Source organism: Tachysurus vachellii, chromosome 11 (assembly GCF_030014155.1).
Source record: "Tachysurus vachellii isolate PV-2020 chromosome 11, HZAU_Pvac_v1, whole genome shotgun sequence".
In the NCBI taxonomy this organism is placed as follows: Eukaryota; Metazoa; Chordata; class Actinopteri; order Siluriformes; family Bagridae; genus Tachysurus; species Tachysurus vachellii.
In genome coordinates this window covers 12184538-12204173 of record NC_083470.1, presented here as the reverse complement: position 1 = coordinate 12204173, position 19636 = coordinate 12184538, and the positions used below count along the sequence as shown (strand labels likewise).

The window sequence follows — 19636 nt, the reverse complement described above, 5'->3', positions numbered from 1 at the left end:
AATGCATTAGGTCAGCAGTTTGCAAAGAAGTTGCCATTTCGGTGCATAGAACTTTAATATTGTGTAACAGATATTTGTAATTGATTCTACTCACACTACAACAGCCAAAATAATTTGTGTCAAACGCAAGGGGAAATAAGGGCCTTAATCCATCTGGTGGAATATAAAGGCCAGGTGGAGAGGAACATGAGCACACAGGCCCCAAAGGGACCCAGGATGAAAAGGAAAAAAAAACTTTGCAGATGAATGAAAAGCCTGTGTTATATAGCTCCAAATTGAATACTAAATCAGCACTACATGTTCTCCAACTTTAGGTTTATTTAAGCAATTTTCTGCAATGTTAAATAGCATAAAATCATGTTACAATCCGTCAGACCACTATTCAGATTTGTGCAGGGGATAAAGGTAACAGTCTCAGGGTAAAGTCAACGTTTGCATAAATTATTCAGACAAAATGAACACCACCCAGCTTGTTTCATATTTTAGCTTCTCTTTCTTTACCAAAGTAACTATCAACCTCAAGCACATTCCGATTATTAACTTCAGAACAGCCAGGGAAACACACATATATTAATATTTAATTGTAACTAAATATTTCCTTTTACCATAGTCATACCAGGACAAAAACAACAACCAAATAAGGACAAACATAAAACCAAATACCACTATATATAAGTGTAACAGAGTTCATTTAACCCAAAAAAGATCAATTATTTAAATTAAATCACAAACATTAACCTCATATTCCATGAACCAGTTTATGATGCATTAGTTACATTCCTCAGATTAGTCAAAGCGCAAGCTACCTTTTGCCCTGAGTTATAAGAGATGTAGAAAGCAGTCTGTTACATGCCCATTAATCATATGCAACAGGAAGGGACATACCGCCAAGGAAGCGATTTCATTTAATCCACAGTGTGTCAGGAGTGTATATGAGGCTGCATGGAATCACAACTGGTATATATCATGTGGGGATGTGATAGCTTAGTTAAGGTTAATAATCAGGAGGTTGTGAGTTCAAATCCCCCAAGCTATCACTGCTGGGTCCCAGAGTAAGACCCTCAGTTGTATAAAGTGTAGATCACTCTGAATTAGGGTGTCTGCCAAATGCTGTAAATGTACATCAGTAGTAATATCAGAGCAAACGCCAATCAGAAAACCTTTTCAAACAATCGAAACAGAAGTAAAAAGTCGTGTGCATCATGCATCCTCGCACACAGTTTTAAAAAAAAAAACAAAACAAAAAAAAAAACAAAAATTAAATCACACCAGGTTCAGGATTTCTCCTTTTAAAGCAAGCAGAAGAGATACAGTATTTTGAGAATTTAGTACTGTTCAGCATTATTGATTCAAAGGTTTTGACATCTCTTTACTTTCAACTTCGCGCTTTAATGGTATTGGTATTTTAGGTCACAGATGTCAGTTTTGGTAATGGGTATGTGCTTCCTGTTCAGAACCAGTGTCAGGTGGTGGTTACATCTCTCCACCATTTGTGCTTCCTCCAGCTCCCTTGGATTTGGAAAGATAAAGTAAAAATATATAAATATTGAAACATATTAAAAAATTCTTCTTCTTCTTTTTTTTATGCTTACCATTTTGTCCTCCAGGTTTTTAAATGTTGGTGAATTCCTAAGAAATGTCGGAAGAAACAAGTGCAAAATCTTTGGATTGTGTTCAGTTTAAACGTGCATGAAACACAGCATAAAGGGAAATGATGCTTATACTCAATAATGATCTATAGATACATAAATACAAATGTACTGATGTGCACAGAACAATCATAAGGGAAAGTATAGGAAACCACTGAACACTTCAGTGAGACAGAGGATACACAACCCTACTTTCCAGTGACATGGAACATGTGGAATGTTTAGAGGAAGAGTTATAGGAGAGAGAGGAACAGGAAGTCTGATGTACCTGGTAATTTACCTCATAGTGGGCATACTTAGGGAGTGGCGCATGGAGTAGCTGCTACTTCAGACAGCAGTGAGGACACAGAAGCAGAAGCATTAGAGCAAGCAGAGAGCCAAGCGAAAGCAAAGGACATGAGAGCATGCAGTGTACAACACACTACAGAGCAAAACTCTGTTACAGCAGATAAGATCCAAACATTGTGTTGAAATCTGGTGTTGAAAGAAGTTGAGGGTGCTTTTAAAGAATGGAATAAGATATTGGTTAACATTCAGTATTATACCGCAGTGCTGCAAAACTGAAAAAGTGTTGATTCCTTTTCTGGAACAAATTAACCAAAATGTGATATCAATGATAGAGAGATGGAGCTTTCAATAATTAGGCATTTGTGTAAAATTTTTGAAAGGAGTCTCCAGTGTCTGCATTTTATATCGGTCTGAGCTTCGGGGTGGTTACACATCACAGCACCCAGTCAATGATTATTTTCCCTTTTAACACTACAGAATATCGCTTTCTTTCTGTTTTTTACTAGAGTGATGATATAGTCTAATGCAACAGGGCAGTTGCATTAGAAAGAACAAAAGAACAGCACCTGCATTGTTAAAGGTTTCTGTGTGGAAAGTTAGAGTAAAAAAGGAGCTAGTACTGTAGGTTAGTAAATTCTTACCCTGATTGAGGCGTGTAAGTCAAAGCCCTGAGCATCCCAATGCAGCATTGAAAGAAGAAATACGATCATGGACAAAGGACTCATTCAAAAAAAAAATAATAAAAGTAAGACTAAAGCAGGCACTTTACTGCTGGAGCAGGGAAAAAGGTGCCTGTGACCTTTGGAAATATATCAGTGCTTGATGAGGTGAGTCTCCTCATCATAAGCTACAAATTTTAGGTTTTTAATGTAGCAAGGATAATGGAATTAGGTATGAAATACTTCAGAGAAAAGCATGCAAAGCTGTAAATGCTGTAATAATGGTTAATCTGTGATTCTTTATATCATCAGCCCCAAAGATTTACATAAGTATGTGAAAATACAGGGTTTCGCCTGAGCTAACACAAGAACAAACATTTGTTGAAAGTTAAACCTGATCAGTGCCTGAACACGGTTCAGTCTTACACAAGGATCATTAAAAATTAAGCTCATCTTAAACTGTAGAGAGTCAATGTGATACTTGATCTACTGCTTTGTGCTGTGATTCTTCAGATAAACCCTAACTGCCAGATTAGTGATTACGATGCATCAGTGAGGCTTGAAAAAGAAAAAAAATTGAAATATGAACCTCATTTCTCCCAGTTTGCTTCTTAGAGCTGAACTCAGTGATGAGAAAGCAGATGATGTAATCATTCCAGCCTGGGACAGAGTCTCCTGAGTTTTCTTATATCTGCAGAAAGAGATGAAGAGACATTTATTAATCAGGGACATTACTCCAGATCAGTTGTGCTGGTTATGGCACAACCAGACAATTAGACAGAGCTATTTGTTAGTTTTATGGTGTTTTCACATATAGTTCGTTTTAAAAGAACCAAACCCAGTTCACTTAAAGTGAACCAGAAAAGGAACTAGCCAAATCTGACCTCAGTCCGTTTGGTGTTCACAATATAGTGGACTCAAAAGAGAACCTAGTTCTCTTTTTGGTCTTCTTTAGTATTGAAGTGATCTCAGACCCTTTCGTGTTCAAAACTCAACTTCATAAGAACTCAGAACTCAGAACCCAGAATTCTGTGCAGCAATGGATTTTGTGTATTCAAAATGGCCTCTTTACAAGTTGTCATAACATGGCTGTGGTACATTTTTAAGTACATTGTACATTTACAATCAAATATCAATAAGTGCACAGCTTTCTTCATAAGACCACACGACTCCGCGACCTGCCATGGCGAAAAGTTTTGTGTTTTTAGCAGTCACAGTGACGGAACACGGCTGCAGGTATGGCAAGCCTCCAGGGACATTTGGCGAAACGAAACGCAAAGCGGACCGGGACCTCATTGCTTTCACATGTCACACACAAATCGAACCACAAACGAACCGTACTCGGACCACCTCCGGAGGTGGTCCGAGTACGGTTCGCTTCTGGGTCCTTTTAGGGGTCTCAGATCACATGGTTTGTTCACATATACACACTGAACCGCTCCGAGAGCGTTTGGAGGGCTCAAACGAACTAGGTGTGAAAACACCCTTAATGAAAGGTTCAGGAATGTGACACTGGTTTGTTCACAGACACAAAAACACACAAACAAGCAAACAATGGACAAGAGCATATAGGTTGCACACACAGTAGGAGACATTACCCTTAATAACATAAAACATATCACACTCCTAAACAAGACCTCTATGGTGTACAGATCTATATTTATATCCACGTCATAGTGCAAGTTGTGCTTTGTACAAAAAGACACATTCACTTTTTTTAACCACATACGCATGTTGATTAACATGGTTTACACACAGGATTATGGAATCTTGTCTCACTGTTGCATTTTGTGCTAGAATACACTTTTCTGTCCAGTTAGAGGCTGGTGAAAGGTTTACTTTTTTCTTGTTTTTTTTTTTTTTTTTACTTATAGAAAGATATTCATAAAAAGCTGAAGAAAAATGATTACATCCTGTACTCTGACAGACAAACAGAATGAATTTAATATACCATTTCTTTCAAAGTAGTAGTAATAATAATAATAATAATCATAATAATATTATTATGATTATTATTATATACATATCAGCTCAGTTTATGGGGTCATGCGATATTTGTTCCTTGTTTCAACATGAGGAATTGAATGCATGTTCTGAAATGATTTTCTGAGGTATTAAATGAACATTAGGTTTAAAATCCTGGAGATTTTTTTTAAACAATTCACAAAGAAACCCATAATTAACACAGACACATTGGGTGCATCTCAATCAGCTCATGAATCAGTCTATTGTGAACACGTGTTGGGGAACTGGTAGGAACCCTGCCTCAATACACAACGGTACACTGATACGGTGACATTCAAATTTTTACATCGGTCATTTAAAAAAACCCAAACATCTAAAATATTTAAGTTATACAAATTTGTGAGCTTAAATCACATGCATTTCTTTCATGGTGCTTCAATCAGGATTTTCTAAAATCATTAAACACTTAAAAAAAAAAGTCATCAGACTCAAACAAACTACTTAGAACATCAAATAATCTTTTGAGAGCTACAACAACTATAATTAAATATAATAAAAGATGAAGTTGGCAGAGAGTTCACCTAGCATTTTTCTTTTAACTGTCAGGCTTTGGAAACTATGACACCGCATCCAGTAAGGGAACATAATGAGAACTGATGCTCCCTGGGATTTTGTGGTGCATTGTGGGACTTTTTTTTTTTTTAGGGATTGAACATTTCAATGCACTGTAAGGATTGTTCATTTGATGCAGCCATCAAACTTTGATGCAAGCAACTCCCTGATCAGTACCCTGACTACTGAACTAGAGAGCAGATTGAGACACAACCAGTGGTTCTGTCCTCTGTCCTTATCTGCTATAATATATAGTCACTGAGCCAGTGTAAGCTCTTAAATCCATCAGGTGATGTTCCTTCTAAACACAACTGAGTCGTGCCACAACTTGACCTATTAAACCGCAAACAATCTTCTGTCTTCCTTCACTTCAACCGTCTGGTCATCCATGATGATTTTGCACACTTTATTGTAAAGTAAGGAGACTATATATCACTGGGTGCCAAACTTTCTACTTTGGATGCCCTCAAACATGGAAGCAGTTGCAAGCCTTCGCTCTGAGTCATACACGGAAGATAACTTTACTACCAAGACACTTTTCTTTCCTATTATAATTTACATTAAATGTTCATTATACTGTCTATTATTAGTTAATTTATGTATTATCTTTATCATAGTTTGAGGTAAATGTTAATGTCAGCTTAGAACAAAGAAAAATACCAGATGGCTGTGTTCAAATTGTAAGTATTTTTAATATGGTTTAGCACCAAGGTTTAGCAATCTTGCTTTGTTTGGAGATGTGACCTTCTCTAACCGTGCAGTCTCTCCTCACCTATCTGACACAGACTTCTGGGAAAACAAGTAGAGACACGAACACTGCTGGCCTGAGGGTTCTCTTTATGAGAAGTGCTTCTCTTTATGAGATTAGCTTTAGGTTAGATGCATCAACCCCTTGACAGTTTCTATATTCATATCTATACACTGCAGGGTGCAATATTAATTTTGTCATGAACAGAATGAAAATTACATTAGCTAAATTAACTAAAACTAAACCTGGCTCCATTTCATTAGCAAGCAAGTGGAACACAAACATCACTGAAAATGTATAAATATTGAAAATATTTTTCACCTGATATAATTTTGCCCTGTTAATCTCCATCCCTGCCCCATAGAGCACTTTGAGCATTTTTCAAAGAAATGTTAAACAATGACAATCCTGCTATTTATAAAACCTCATACTTATCTCTACTGAATGTAAATTGAACAAGTTGTTTTTTTCCCCACAACAATAAAATTTTCAAAAAAGTCACAGGAAGACAGCCATTTCTTCCCTCCTAATATCCCACATCAGACCTCATGCACACCTATTCAGCATATGTCTATCTACAGATATGACCTCCAAAGCAGGTGATAGACTTCTATTCTCTCTTCATGCTGAGGTGAGTGCATCGTCAGACTTGTTTGACACTTTTAGAGCTCTATGCCTACCCCTAAATTAGGGGTTAAATTAGCTGTTCTGTGTTCTTATGTGTTTTTGTTGACTGCCGTTCTTCCTAGTGGAGCCAGACAGCTGATTGGGACAGGACTAGCAATCCCATGAGCAGAAATTCCCTATGCCTTGGACTGAAGTGTGGGCCAGAAGATTCAGGGTTGACAATTTGGTTAAACCCAGGGTTTCCTCCCAATTGACTGACCTTGCAGTGTTGTCATATCCTGAACGAGCCAACTCTGATGCGCCCAGTACATGCCCTGCTGGAATGACTATTGGCTACTAGATGCTTAGAGTAACTGTTTATCCAGCATGGTGAAAATACACTGGGAGCTCCCTAAAACACTGGGCCACTAGATGGATGTCATCACCAAGTGTGCTCTGAGCTCTGCAGTGAAAACATAACTGCTCCCAGCAGTGTAGACATGCCCATCATTTCTGAAAACCTTTTCTGGGGTTCCTAAGGTGTGTTGGTTCCTCATGACTTGGTGGCATACATTATCCAGGTGGCTATCACCAGACCGGGGGATTAAGATGCGTGAAACACAAACCAAGTTCCATATGAAGCAGGGTTTGCTATTAGGAACCAACTTCACAAGAAGGTTCCAGCAAAAAGAAGGCTAACTATATAACTATATGAAATACATACATAGGCATGCATCCCTTTCTGATATAAATGGTAACATCAAGCATGTGCAATACACTCAAATGTAACCAGGTGATTCATAATGAAGCATTCATACAGAATATAACAAGGATTTAGGACTAAAAATATATAACTTTTTTCAACAAGCTCATTTTGTCTTTCCTCAATTGCTCATAAAAGGTAATGTGAATGAAGTCCTAATTGTTACAAAGGAGGGGGAAAACCCCTTCCAACCCCCACCCCCCCATTTTTTTTGCATAAAAGTAAAAACCAAGTATTTATAAAGTTCATTATGTTAATCATTATTTCACATGACAAATCAATTAAAGTAAGATAAAAACAGATGAATCACTCACGCTTCAGAACGACTAATGTCTTCCAGAGTAGCAGATGCTGTAAGATAACTACATACACACCCAAGCATGCACACACACATACACACACACACACAGGCAGAAGGACAGAAAGAGAAGCAGAGAGATTTCCACTTTGTTATTATAATGTCAGACATTTTTAAATATATGCAGGCTAATTGGCTGAAGATTGTAACCTTTTATGTTTTTCTTTGAAAAGAGTATTAACTGTGCAACGAACAGGACAAGTATTCCTCAAATTTAGAAAAAGCCTGACATCAAAATACTGTGACACAATTTTCAACACTTGAAAAGACAAAAGGGTACAAAAGGATTGTAAAGTATGCATAGTTATTTAGATAGCTAATTGAGTTAGCAAATGAATGTCCATAATAAACAAAGCTAACTTCTAAAACAGGTTTGGCTGCTTTTTCTAAGCCTATGGGTCCCATTAATAGTTTTTGTTTGACCTGTGCTCTTTTGTTGAAAATGTGTTTTATTTATAGTGATTACATGCTGACAAAATTAGTCAGTATCAGAAATTTACAAAGAAAGCTTCTCTTCTAATTGCATTTTATTCTCTGAAGCGAAACAGAAATGCTGAACCATCAACACCTGTTGACCTGAAACAGTCTAGAATGTTCCATCTACAGAGTAAAGCAAGAGCACAGGTTTTTGTTCACCACCAAAAGACGTCTAACTGCAGGAGGGGAAATGTTTAACATTTAACAGCGTCGGAACATGTGGTTTGATTATTTTTTTTTTTTCAATAGCTGGAAGAACTTAATTGATTCCCACATATATCAGACCTCACTGAATAAACAGGAAACACTAGGACATGATTATGAGATCACAGCTGTTGTGTAACATCACTTTCTTTTTTTTTATTCAGACTTACTTTCATTTATTTTAATAGAGTTGCTGTGTCTTTCTAGCAAAATATACAGTGTATGGTATTTATGAATAATACTATCACAAGTTATATGTATACAGCTTTATATAGATATTCTCAAAGCATCATTTATAGTCATTTTAACAACATATTAAAAAGTATTTAGGTTTGCAGTAACTTAGAACATACAGATCACTAGCCCATGCACTCAGCACCAGTAGATTATCATTCTGGTCTATTTGTTTATTCACAGGTGTCTCACTACCAAGTTAACAGTCACTGCTATTTTATACTTCTCTCATCCAACAACCAGACACAGAAACTCTCTATTCTCTCCTGATGGTCAAATGCTGTTTTTGTTGTTACATTTAAATGTAGTGGAACGTTATCAGTAATTCCTGTTATCACTTAGATTATACAAATTATAAACATTAATTTTCTCAGTAACTTCTTGATATTAAAAAGTCCTCATTTATGAAAAACATTTTGTAAAGGAAGATGCAAATTATTATCTCTTCACTGAAAACTTCAATTGCACATATTTAATTCATCAATACCTCCTGACAAAACAGACTTGAAAATGCAACGGTTTGGTATAAAGTTTAACACAGAGGTTTAACTCCTCGATACTGTAAAAAAAAAAAGCAGAAGCTACTTGTTTTCAATTCCAGCACCTGCTGCAGTACACAGATCAGTCAAGCATGATATGACAGATTTAAAAATCATTTTTTAATATGCAGATTAATTATCATGCATAGATGACTTGGATGATTTTCAGAATCAGCTGAAAAACATCATGCTGAGGGTAAAAATAAAATTTTGAGGCCACAGGGTGAATGGTGTAGGTAATCAAAGCACTGCTGATATTCAGTATAACCAAAATATTGCTTGTGAGATAAAACTTTTATACCACAGATGAAGAAATGAATAATAATTAAGTGACATTTTGAGCACAATGTGGCTAAATGTTCTCTTTATTTTAGCTCCAAAGTTTCCACACTCACTTTATTGCACACCAGCTAGCTTACATTTCCATTAAAGGTGCAACCAATAAAATCTCCTTCCTTTTCATCCTCACATAATAAGCTTTCATATTTTAAGTCAAAACATATTCCTGAACTCTTGATTGGTCAACTCTTTGACCAATAAATTTAGTGGACTGCAACTGACTTGTATAAAAGAAAGTGTAATGACTGGCTCCATAGTACTATCCCTTCCCTGAGGAACCACTTTTGAGTAACACTGGACCATACTTGTCCAATATACTTGTCCAATTTGTTCATCACCTGTATTTGTATTATTATTTGCTTTTATTTAAAATTAATTCAGTTAAGAAGTAGCTTAGGTACTGCAGGAAATAGTGCTAGCCAAAATTTCAAAAACTACCCCATTTGACACAAATCCTTCTGGTAAAGGGAAATTTGGAAACAGAAGGCAAACAGAAAGGTAAACAAGATGAACAAAGCACTAAAATCCCAGAAAGACAGGAGAAGACAGAGAAAGGATGTGAGGGAGAAAACTCACATGTTAGAGGATGTAATTCTTTGATTCAAATCCCCAAGAGTCTGGGAGCTTTTCATGTAACTAGAAATAGAAATGAGTGAAAAACTGGTGAAGAAAAGTATATTCAGACAAATCACTGTGATGGAAAAAGAGATGAGCAAAGAAAAAGGAAAGACAGTTCACCACCAAACCTCTACAACCAGCTAAACAGCAGTAAAGCTTGAATGGAGGTACTCACGCATTAGAAGACTGGACATTGTGCCAGCCTTTGGTAAGGTTGCTTTTTATCTCAATCAGAGGGCTTATACCCAATCTTCTCCTCAGTTCTCCAGCATGCCTCTCTTTGGATGAAAGGACATGTCTCAGTGTCTGAATTTCATCCTCCACCTGCCAAAATGAGATGCCAATAAAGTCTGTTTAGTTTGAAAGCAAAAATTCACTGGGAGATTTACAACAGAATATATCTTTCCAAACCATTACTTAAATTTACATACTTTTCCAGAACTAAATTATTCTTAATTCTAAAGTCTAATATCTGCTCAAGAATCCTACCAGCTAGTACATACTTTTCAGTTTATTCAATGGAAAGGTATTATGAGAATCCATCTGATGAACACAACATACATCTGATGAACACCTAACATACACAGAACAAACCCTATTCTTACATTGTCTACAAGTACGCATTTACATTTTATTTTGCACATCTATATTTGAATTTGCACATCTTTACTTCAATTTGCACATACAACTGTCTATTATTTATGTGTTCATTTCTTACCACTGCCTATATGTTTACACTGTGGAGCTCCTGTACTAGAAAAAATTCCTTGTATGTGAAAACATACTTGGCAATAAAGACCTTTCTGATTCTGAGTAGATAATCAGTAACTGCAATAAAGTACAGATCAGCTGTGACATGGGGAACATGATTAGGGGTATACAGTACTGAGCTCCAGTTCCAGTTTTGCAGCTCACCTTACTGAGCTCCAGTTCCAGTTCTGCAGCTTCTTCCTCTGTCAGTCCTGGTGGCAATGTTCTCTCATTTGCTCCACCCTCAGTGAAGGTATCTCCAGACAAAACAAACCAGAAACTCGGGTTAGAGCTCATATTCTCTACTACTGCCCAGTCGGCTAAGACATACTGCGCAAAACAGGTTTGTGGTCAAGATTATCTTGCAGGAAAATAGTGCAAATATACAATAGTTTGAACATGGAAATTAAAATGGACATTTAGTAAAAAGTAAAAGTATGTAAATACAAAAGGAGGATCACTTATTAAGCTAGGTAGCTAAACAGCTGACAAACTATTCATTTCTAAACAAAAAGATGGGTAACTAATATCTTCGAAAAGCCTGTTTGCCAAAACTGCAGCAGTGACCTAAATCAAACCTTAATCGTTTACACAGACACACAGAGATCAACAGACACACACAGACACACAGCTACACTGTAACACATAGACAGAGAAAGAGACACACAGCTACACTGTAACACAGAGACTGGGACACACACACACACACACACACACACACACACACACACACACACACACACACACAGCTACGCTGTAACACTGAGAGACTGGGACACACACATACAAACAAACAAACACAAACACACGAACAAACACACAAACACGAACACTGAGACAGATCTCAGCTAGCCGACAGTCTTCAGAGAGCGCAGATACAAACACCTGTTCTTCAGTTCTGTATATTGTTAATATCTTAGAAATCCTACCTCTGGCACCAGCGTCCATCTGGGTTAGAAAATGCTGTGTAAATATTATACGCGTTACAAAACGTTCGGTAGTTTTATATGAGGACCTCAGCTAGTAAGTGCACTGTTGACGCGCAGATTCACACTTCCGGTACACAGCGGTGACGTAGCAGGGGAACAATCTCTCTCTCTCTCTCTCTCTCTCTCTCTCTCTCTCTCACTCTCTCACTCTCCCAGGCTGACATAATTACAAATGTCAATAATGCTATATGTGTACACCAAAACTTACCTCTGCCCTTATTCTCAGCTACAAAAGGAAACTATTTTACTTTTTTTGTTTATTTATTTATTTTTAAAGCTGATTTTTTTTGTTGTTGTTTAAAAATGTCCTTGTGGGAAACAGCCAGATAAACAAAGGTCTATACTAGATTTTCATATTCTTCCATATTATTACATTACTATCTGGTGCATATTGTTTATAGCAGCTTATTATATGTATGTAAAATATAATTTTAACGGGAATTCTAACCTTTTAAGCCTCTTTATTTTTCTGTTTTTAATTAATCATATAAGCATATTCCACTCACACCCATTCTAAAGTGTGCTTTCTTTTTATAGTAATAAATTAATTAAATAAGACAGAATATATGTGCATGTTGCTGACAAGAAACTTTTCATGCTTGATCCACAGACACTCAGTATAAAGCATTCAACAAAAGGTCTGTACAACTGGGAAAATGTTACTGATGTAATTACTTAGGGAAATAAATTGGAAACATTTAACATAGTCATTCCTACCTATAATTATGTAAAAAATCTTAAAATATATGAATTTGTTAAAATAATTTTACTGTTTTATTAATATATAAATGTTCAGTCTTTGCTTCAACAAAAGTTAATGTTGACATGTTTATGCAGCACTTCCTTAGTGTCCTAAGGCATTTTTTATTCAGCTTTGATTACCTGACTCTGCCAAGTCGAAGCTGCTTTAAAGGTTTACATGCAAATTATTTTTGTCTCTTCTTGTTTAACCTCATTACCCATTAATTGTAAATATCCCAACCCTTCCCTTACATTATAAGTAGGGTAAAATTCTGCATGTACAGAGGCTTTAATTAAACTACCTTAAATTACAGTTCAAAATCAGAGAACAAAACATGTGCAGTCTGATGTAATATATGGGCACCGCCGCTAGGGGGTGCTGCATGCTGCAGTTAAACTTAACCTCCAGCTTTATCGGGAAACCTTTTATCGAATTTATTTCTGGCAATTCGATATCGTAGACCTACATTTCAAACACAATGCGAGTGTTACGTTTTTTAGCTGTGCATCATTAATACATCAGGAGGAAGAAACAAACATAAAGTAAAAAAAAATAAAGTAAAAGTTACGTTCCCTGACCGGGAATCGAACCCGGGCCGCGGCGGTGAGAGCGCCGAATCCTAACCACTAGACCACCAGGGAGCTCATGTGCTCATTTTATGCTAGTCATATATGCTTATGTTAGTATTATAAAACCTGGTTTTTAACCTGACGACAGGTTAGGACTTCATCGGCGAAGAAGAATAAAGGACGAAATTGGGGTCAAACATGTGTGTGGATCAGTAAAGATTTGGGTGGCCATATCTTAGTATTCTGCTGACTCCATCATTAGTCTACATGCTTGTGTCACTGCCATCTAGTATTTGGAAATTCTAGGTGATCTGGTGCATCCTGTGGAACAAATGATGTTTCCAAATAACAAATAACATCCTCTCTGAAGCATCTAGAAGATATTCTGCTAGATGAATGGTACATAATTCCACTAGAAGATATTCAGAAGTTGTACGAATCTGAAAGCTGTATTAAAAAATGCACGATTTGAACAATTTCATCACATTATATTGAAAGGAAATTAAAAAAAAAGCAGCCACGAGTCAGACACTCGCTAATCTGGGTACGTCACTATTTGCTGTATGCAGCATGCAGCAGCAGCGTGACAGGCGCGAGCCGTACGTCAGTCAGAATAAGCTCCGCCCCCTGGGAGGCGTTTCAGTTAATATAAGCTCAGTACTCGAACTTCGTCGGTAGAGATGACTGTAGGAGTCAGTCGGGCTTGATCCCAAAACACAAAATACATATGGGTTTCGTCGCCTAGTGTTTGCTTCACTATTTAACATAAACCATTTGATATTCTGATTTCCATCTCTGCGACCTAAAAATCGCCAGATTCCGTATATAATGGTAAGAAAGTTTACTTTTGGTCTGTTTATCTTATTGAAACGTAACCATAACTATTGTGTGTATAAAGCTATTCTAGTTAGGCTTGGGTGGATGTTATTAAGACTGAAATGTTTTCTTTAAAAATGTTCGCAGTGTTTATGTATAGTATGAAGACCGTTCATCGAAGAACAAGGCAGATTTCACCATTTAACACCAGGCTGTGATTGAAAGGTGAGTTTCACAATGGCTTGTATTGTCTGCTCTGTTCTTTAGCTCATTTCTGCCTCACTTGTCGCTTTAACCGTGTATGTACACACAGGAAGTTTACCAAGAGTGAAGAAACGCAAGTTGAAAGCAATAAGTGTTTTGTGTTTTATCTGATGCTTAGACACGAACTTGGTCAGGTTTGTTTTTGCCAGTTGTTTACATAACGTCGGTGGATGTTCATGTTGTTAGTGGCAACAGGGGTTAAGGTGCTGGACTATCAGTTGGAAGGTTGTGAGTTTGAATCCCACCTCTACCAAGCTTCCACTCTTGGTCCCCTGAACAAGGCCCTCAACTGATTGCTCAGTTGTGTAAAAAGGCATAAAATATAAGTTGCTCTGGATAATGTTGTCTGCTGGATAACATAAGATGTTGTGCTTTTGATTGCGCTTACAGATGCTGCCTACGTAGCTCAGAAATTGAAACCCAACTTTACTGCCAACAGCTGTCATGGCATGTAACTAGACTTCCAGAACATGTCCATAGATATGGTTACTTCTCTGGAAATTCTCTTAAATATATTCATAAGTAATTTATTGTGATACAGTTCAGTCTGACTTAAATTGGGCTGATTTTCCAGTCATGTAAATAAGTAATGTATCACCTTATTTTGCCAACTGTTTCTAAGGGTTAGGCTGAAAATTTGGCATGTATGTTTTGGATGGACTTTGGTCTATCTTGAACTGCTAAGATAGGCCACATTTATTTATCGCCCATGCTTACTTAGCATTAACCTGTTTTGTCTTCTTTCCTTCACTGCTACCCTTGCAGGGTTTCCATCTTGAACACTGTTCAGACAGACTTGGAAAAATGGCATCAATTCCATCCAGTGGATCTCTTGTTGCTACCCATGACTACTACAGACGTAAGCACCAATCTTTACCTATATTGTGTAACTTTGCAATTAATATTGCTGTCACAGTGACAATGATTGTTTTGCCATTTACCCACTTATTCCTAAAAATTGTATCTTGTTAATGCAAATGTTTCAGGGCGCATAGGATCTACTTCCAGCAACAGTTCTTGTGGCAGTTCAGATTATACTGGAGAAGTTATTCCACACCACCCAGGTACACACAAAACAGTAAATACTTCAATTTCAAAAACAACAATTACATAAAGATCTCTTGGATAAACAGGCTGTAAATACTGATTAGCGCTGTTTAATCCCAGGTCTACCTAGACAAGACTCAGGACACTGGTGGGCCAGTTTTTTCTTTGGGAAGCAAAGTACACCTATTGGACATGACACCCAGCACAAGTGAGTCTAAGAGCAAATGCAGTTAAAGTTAAATCAGACAAAGGCATGCAACCCTTTCATATCTTTACTAGTTTTTAACTTTGTGGTTCATTTTGCAGGGCTGGAACCCACATTATATCTAATGACAAGGTGACTTGCATTGCCAAGGAAATGGTGCTGCAGAGAAAGCTGAGTGTAAGCAGTGATCAAGGAAATCCCGAGCCCAGCACTTCCCCTGACTCATAAGCGCACAATCCATGCAGCTACCAGTTTTAAAATCACTTTCTTTTTGACAGTCATTGGAAATAGACTGCTTTCTATGTTGCTCAGGCTGCTTTTTTACTGATGACCAAACAATGTTTATTAAAATAAAAAAACCTTGACCACTTATTGTTATTGTTTGCCCTTTTAAATAAATGACTGCAGCCTATGGCTCCAAATGTTTTGTAGCTCAATCAGCCCATTTACAAATGTAGCAATTGTGCTGTCACTTTACATATTTATGAATGTACAGCATTTGGCTATGAGAATATATTCTGCTACAAATAGCAGTAGGTTGCAGAAACTATTAACAGCTACAGCAAGGTTTTCTGCATGTAGTATGTTACACAGTGCTCATTTATGGAAAAATATTGGTACCAGGAAGTTCAGGTATTTAAATGTAGTTTTTGCCACATAAAATGTGTGTTATATGTCTGACTATTTACTGTCTGTCTGGCCTGACTTGTTCTGTTTTACCAGAATCAGAATCAGATTTATTGGCCAAGTGTGTTGACACACACAAGGAATTTGGTTCTAGCAGTTTAATGACTCTCAAAGGTGCAGACATATTGATTATTATTTTTGATTTAATAACCAATGAACGGTCTTCATACTATATAATGAACGGTCTTCATACTATACATAAACACTGCGAACATTTAAAAGAAAACATTTCTGTCTTAATAACATCCACCCAAGCCCAACTAGAATAACTTTATACACACAATACTTATGGCTACGTTTCAATAAGATAAACAGACCAAAAGTAAACTTTCTTACCATTATTTAATAACCATTATTGATTTAATAACCAGGAAATTATATATATGCTATTTTAATCTGTGCATTTACCTACTTAGGCAAGTGATTGCAAATTTTTTAAACAATTTTTGAAAAGATTTTGTTTCCAGTCAGCTACAAAAGCATCAGTGAGGTCAGACAAAGAGGCCTGGTGTGCAGCCCAGTTGACACCAAAAGTGACCAGTTTGTTTGAGGAACTGGGATACAGAGAATGCAGTTTCTGCCTTTCCAACCTTGCTACACTATGTGTTTATGGACCTCTTAGTTACAGTGAGGGGAATTTTTCATGCTAGAGTCTACTGTACAAAGGCATTCTATACAACTGTGTATTGTATAGTGAATCCCACTTTTATTCCAAGATTTAAATCTATGATTCCTCACAGCCATGTATTTTTGTTTCCTACAGTAGAACTGTAACCCTGCTTAAGAACAGAGCGGTCAGGAGTAAGCAGGCTTCAGCCTGATTAAAATAGGTTAGCTAAGTAGGGATATTCACAGCTAATGCTATTTGTATATCAACACCTGTTTGGAAAAATAAGGTCACGACAGTCTACCGTCTAAACATATGGTGGCAGGCAAGAAAAAACCATCTGATAAGCACAAGTCTCTCTAGTCTTAAGACTTTAGTTAGATGTTTGCCTCAGTCCACCATTTATTTATTTTTTTGCCGACATATTCGATTGCCACTAGTATTCTTTCTCTGTTTGTCCTTTGTTTAATGTAGTGCTTAATGTTGTTGACCTGCACTTATATTCCCATTTTATAATTACGGATTAATCTAGTTTATTGTTGCCTGCAAGTGTTTTGACCCCCACTGACTCTGATTCTTGAATTTGCCCCCAAACAACACGCTGACTAAACATGTTTACATCATGTCTTTTATTAATGAATGTAACTTACTGTTTTCCACATTTAAACTGCAGCAACATCCAACAAGTTTTCCCACTCTGTATATACAAATTAAGTAAATTCATATTTAATTATGATGATGTTTTCATTAACAGTATCACTGACATGATATCAGTGCTGTCCAATTTTACACCTTCATATCAAAAAATAGAAAGCTGTGCTTAGTTTCTTAAGTCTGTAAATGCAAAAATGAAAGAATCACAATTTCAAATTGGTATTGTGTGCTACCAGGATCTTGCTCCTTTCTCACTGAATACGAGCCAGCTATAGCCTAGTAACAGATCTAAAATGACCACATGTCCTGAATATACCAGGCATGCTTTCAGTTCCAGACTGCAAGGTTACTGTGTACAAAGGTGAACTGACTCAGGCCAAGCATGCCAGCCATGTTTAATGTCCTTGGCTAAATATTGTGATGTGTTTAATTTAGTTTGACCACGTGTTCAAAATCTTAACCTGCGTTAAAAACATAAATGATAAGCCTTAAAATGTTACTTGTTTAAAATGCCGCTGATTAATAACCATAATTTGGGATTTGATTTGAAACGAAGCCAAGTTTTCCTGAGTTTGTGTAGGTGTCTAAGTGTATGAAGTTGGCTGAACAGTCCTGTGCTTCCATTCACTGGAGACACAGTCACTAATATAGTTCATCAAGTTTGTACAGACAGCATTAAAAATATATGGTGAGCAGAAGACCTGGATGTGGATTATGTAGTAGGGAGGAGTCGGCACATACTAAATCACAAAAAGTGAATGCATGGCTTATCCTCACATGTACTTTCACTTAGAGATATAATACAAACATACACAAACCTTGACCTACTTCCTTGAATTTGCTTCTGTCAATTACTGACAGGTTCAAACAACAGCAATAGAATATTACATGTCCTGGAAGTTTCGAGGTTTGAGAGACATAACATAAGCATGACATAAAAGATGATGGACAAAACAGCAAGAAAGTGGGTGAAAGTGTGGAAAGTGGAAAAAAGCATGGCCTCCTTAAGCATTATCTATTTGTTCTTACCCATGCATATTCATTTCACATCACATACATGACACTGTATTGTGGGCACCACAAAATATACACTCACTGATCACTTTATTAGGAACACCTGTACACTTGGACATTCAGGCAGTTATCTAAACAGCCAATTCTTCCCTCAAGCAATCCATCTGATGAACAATTAACACCATGGAACACACAATACCTAATTGCACATTTCACACTTGTACATTTGTACTATGTATACCTCAATTGCACATTTCATACTTGCACATCTGTACATACAAATTGTATATATTGTATACTTCAATTGCACATTTCTCACACTTGCAAATTTGTACATACAATTGCCTATATTTGTATATGTATATTTCAACTGCACATTTCACACCTTTAAATGTGAACATACATTGTATGTACACATTTAAAGGAATTTGTTTTAGTGACAGAAGCTCCACAGTGTAACAGAATGACATATACAATCTAGACGAAATAATTTCTGGCAATAAAGCTGATTCTGATTCTGATTCTGATTATATGGCAGCACAGACTTACCAAGACTGGACAGTTCAGACTGGAAAAATACCAGGTGATTTTTTTCTAATCTTTAAATCTCCAGTTTGGTTGATCCTGTGCCAGTAATAGCCTCAGATTTCTGTTTTTGCCTGGCAGGAGTGGAACTCAGTGGGGTATTTTGCTGTTGTAGCCCGTCCACTTCAAGGTTCAGTGTTTTTTTTTTTTTTTTGCATGCTGAGATGCTTTCCTGCTCACCTGGGTTGTAAAAAGTGATTATATGAGTTGCTTTATCTGGACATTTTCATTTTCACTGCTCTGCAATCCACTCCCATTGGAACAGGTCATCCAAAAACCAGTTGCTTTATTAAGTACCGGTTGTGAAAATAAAAAAAAGGATAAAAGTACCCTCTTGAAAGTAAAACACTCTTGAAAGTTTTACTCTGGCAGGTTAAAAGGCAAATTTATTACATATATTATATGGCACAAAGTTTGTGGACACTTGACCATCATTCCCATAAGTGTTTTTCGAACACCCTATTCCAGATTCAGGCCACAAAAAAAAAGGCCCACCCCGTTATTAACACAGTTAATAAACTCAGTTCTTCTGGGAAGATTTTCCCCTTTTTCTGGTAGTGGAATTGTGAGGAACTGTCCATTCAGCCAATTCCCCAGCTACTAAGTAATGATAAGGGCATCCACAAAACATTATCTATGTCAGTTGCT

At 36.9% G+C, this 19636-nt stretch overlaps 2 protein-coding genes and 1 non-coding gene across 10 annotated transcripts; 1 reads left to right on the top strand and 2 right to left on the bottom strand.

Moving 5' to 3' along the window:
- Positions 1–298: 298 nt before the first annotated feature.
- tpd52l2a (tpd52 like 2a) lies at positions 299–11892 on the bottom strand. 8 transcript variants are annotated; one of them, XM_060882471.1, is made up of 8 exons: positions 11739–11892; positions 10975–11066; positions 10235–10383; positions 10018–10077; positions 7605–7652; positions 3186–3287; positions 1593–1629; positions 299–1509 (listed from the first exon to the last, which is right to left on the bottom strand). In XM_060882471.1, exons 1-8 carry the CDS (start codon positions 11755–11757, stop codon positions 1474–1476), a joined length of 543 nt encoding a protein of 180 aa, XP_060738454.1. In that variant the 5' UTR covers positions 11758–11892; the 3' UTR covers positions 299–1473. The 8 variants fall into 8 exon arrangements, with proteins under 8 accessions (XP_060738454.1, XP_060738457.1, XP_060738460.1 ...); XM_060882470.1 differs by lacking the exons at positions 299–1509; positions 1593–1629 and adding exons at positions 1653–1974; positions 2579–2605; XM_060882472.1 differs by lacking the exons at positions 299–1509; positions 1593–1629 and adding exons at positions 1653–1971; positions 2579–2605.
- A 1217-nt stretch (positions 11893–13109) lies between these two features.
- trnae-cuc (transfer RNA glutamic acid (anticodon CUC)) lies at positions 13110–13181 on the bottom strand. The gene has a single exon. It is a non-coding gene; the product is annotated as a tRNA-Glu (tRNA).
- Positions 13182–13784: 603 nt separating this feature from the next.
- On the top strand, positions 13785–15813 carry ppdpfa (pancreatic progenitor cell differentiation and proliferation factor a). The gene is made up of 6 exons (XM_060881230.1): positions 13785–13940; positions 14073–14150; positions 14955–15048; positions 15176–15253; positions 15357–15444; positions 15543–15813. The coding sequence occupies exons 3-6, from the start codon at positions 14994–14996 to the stop codon at positions 15667–15669; spliced, it is 348 nt and encodes a 115-aa protein (XP_060737213.1). The 5' UTR covers positions 13785–13940; positions 14073–14150; positions 14955–14993; the 3' UTR covers positions 15670–15813.
- Positions 15814–19636: the final 3823 nt, after the last annotated feature.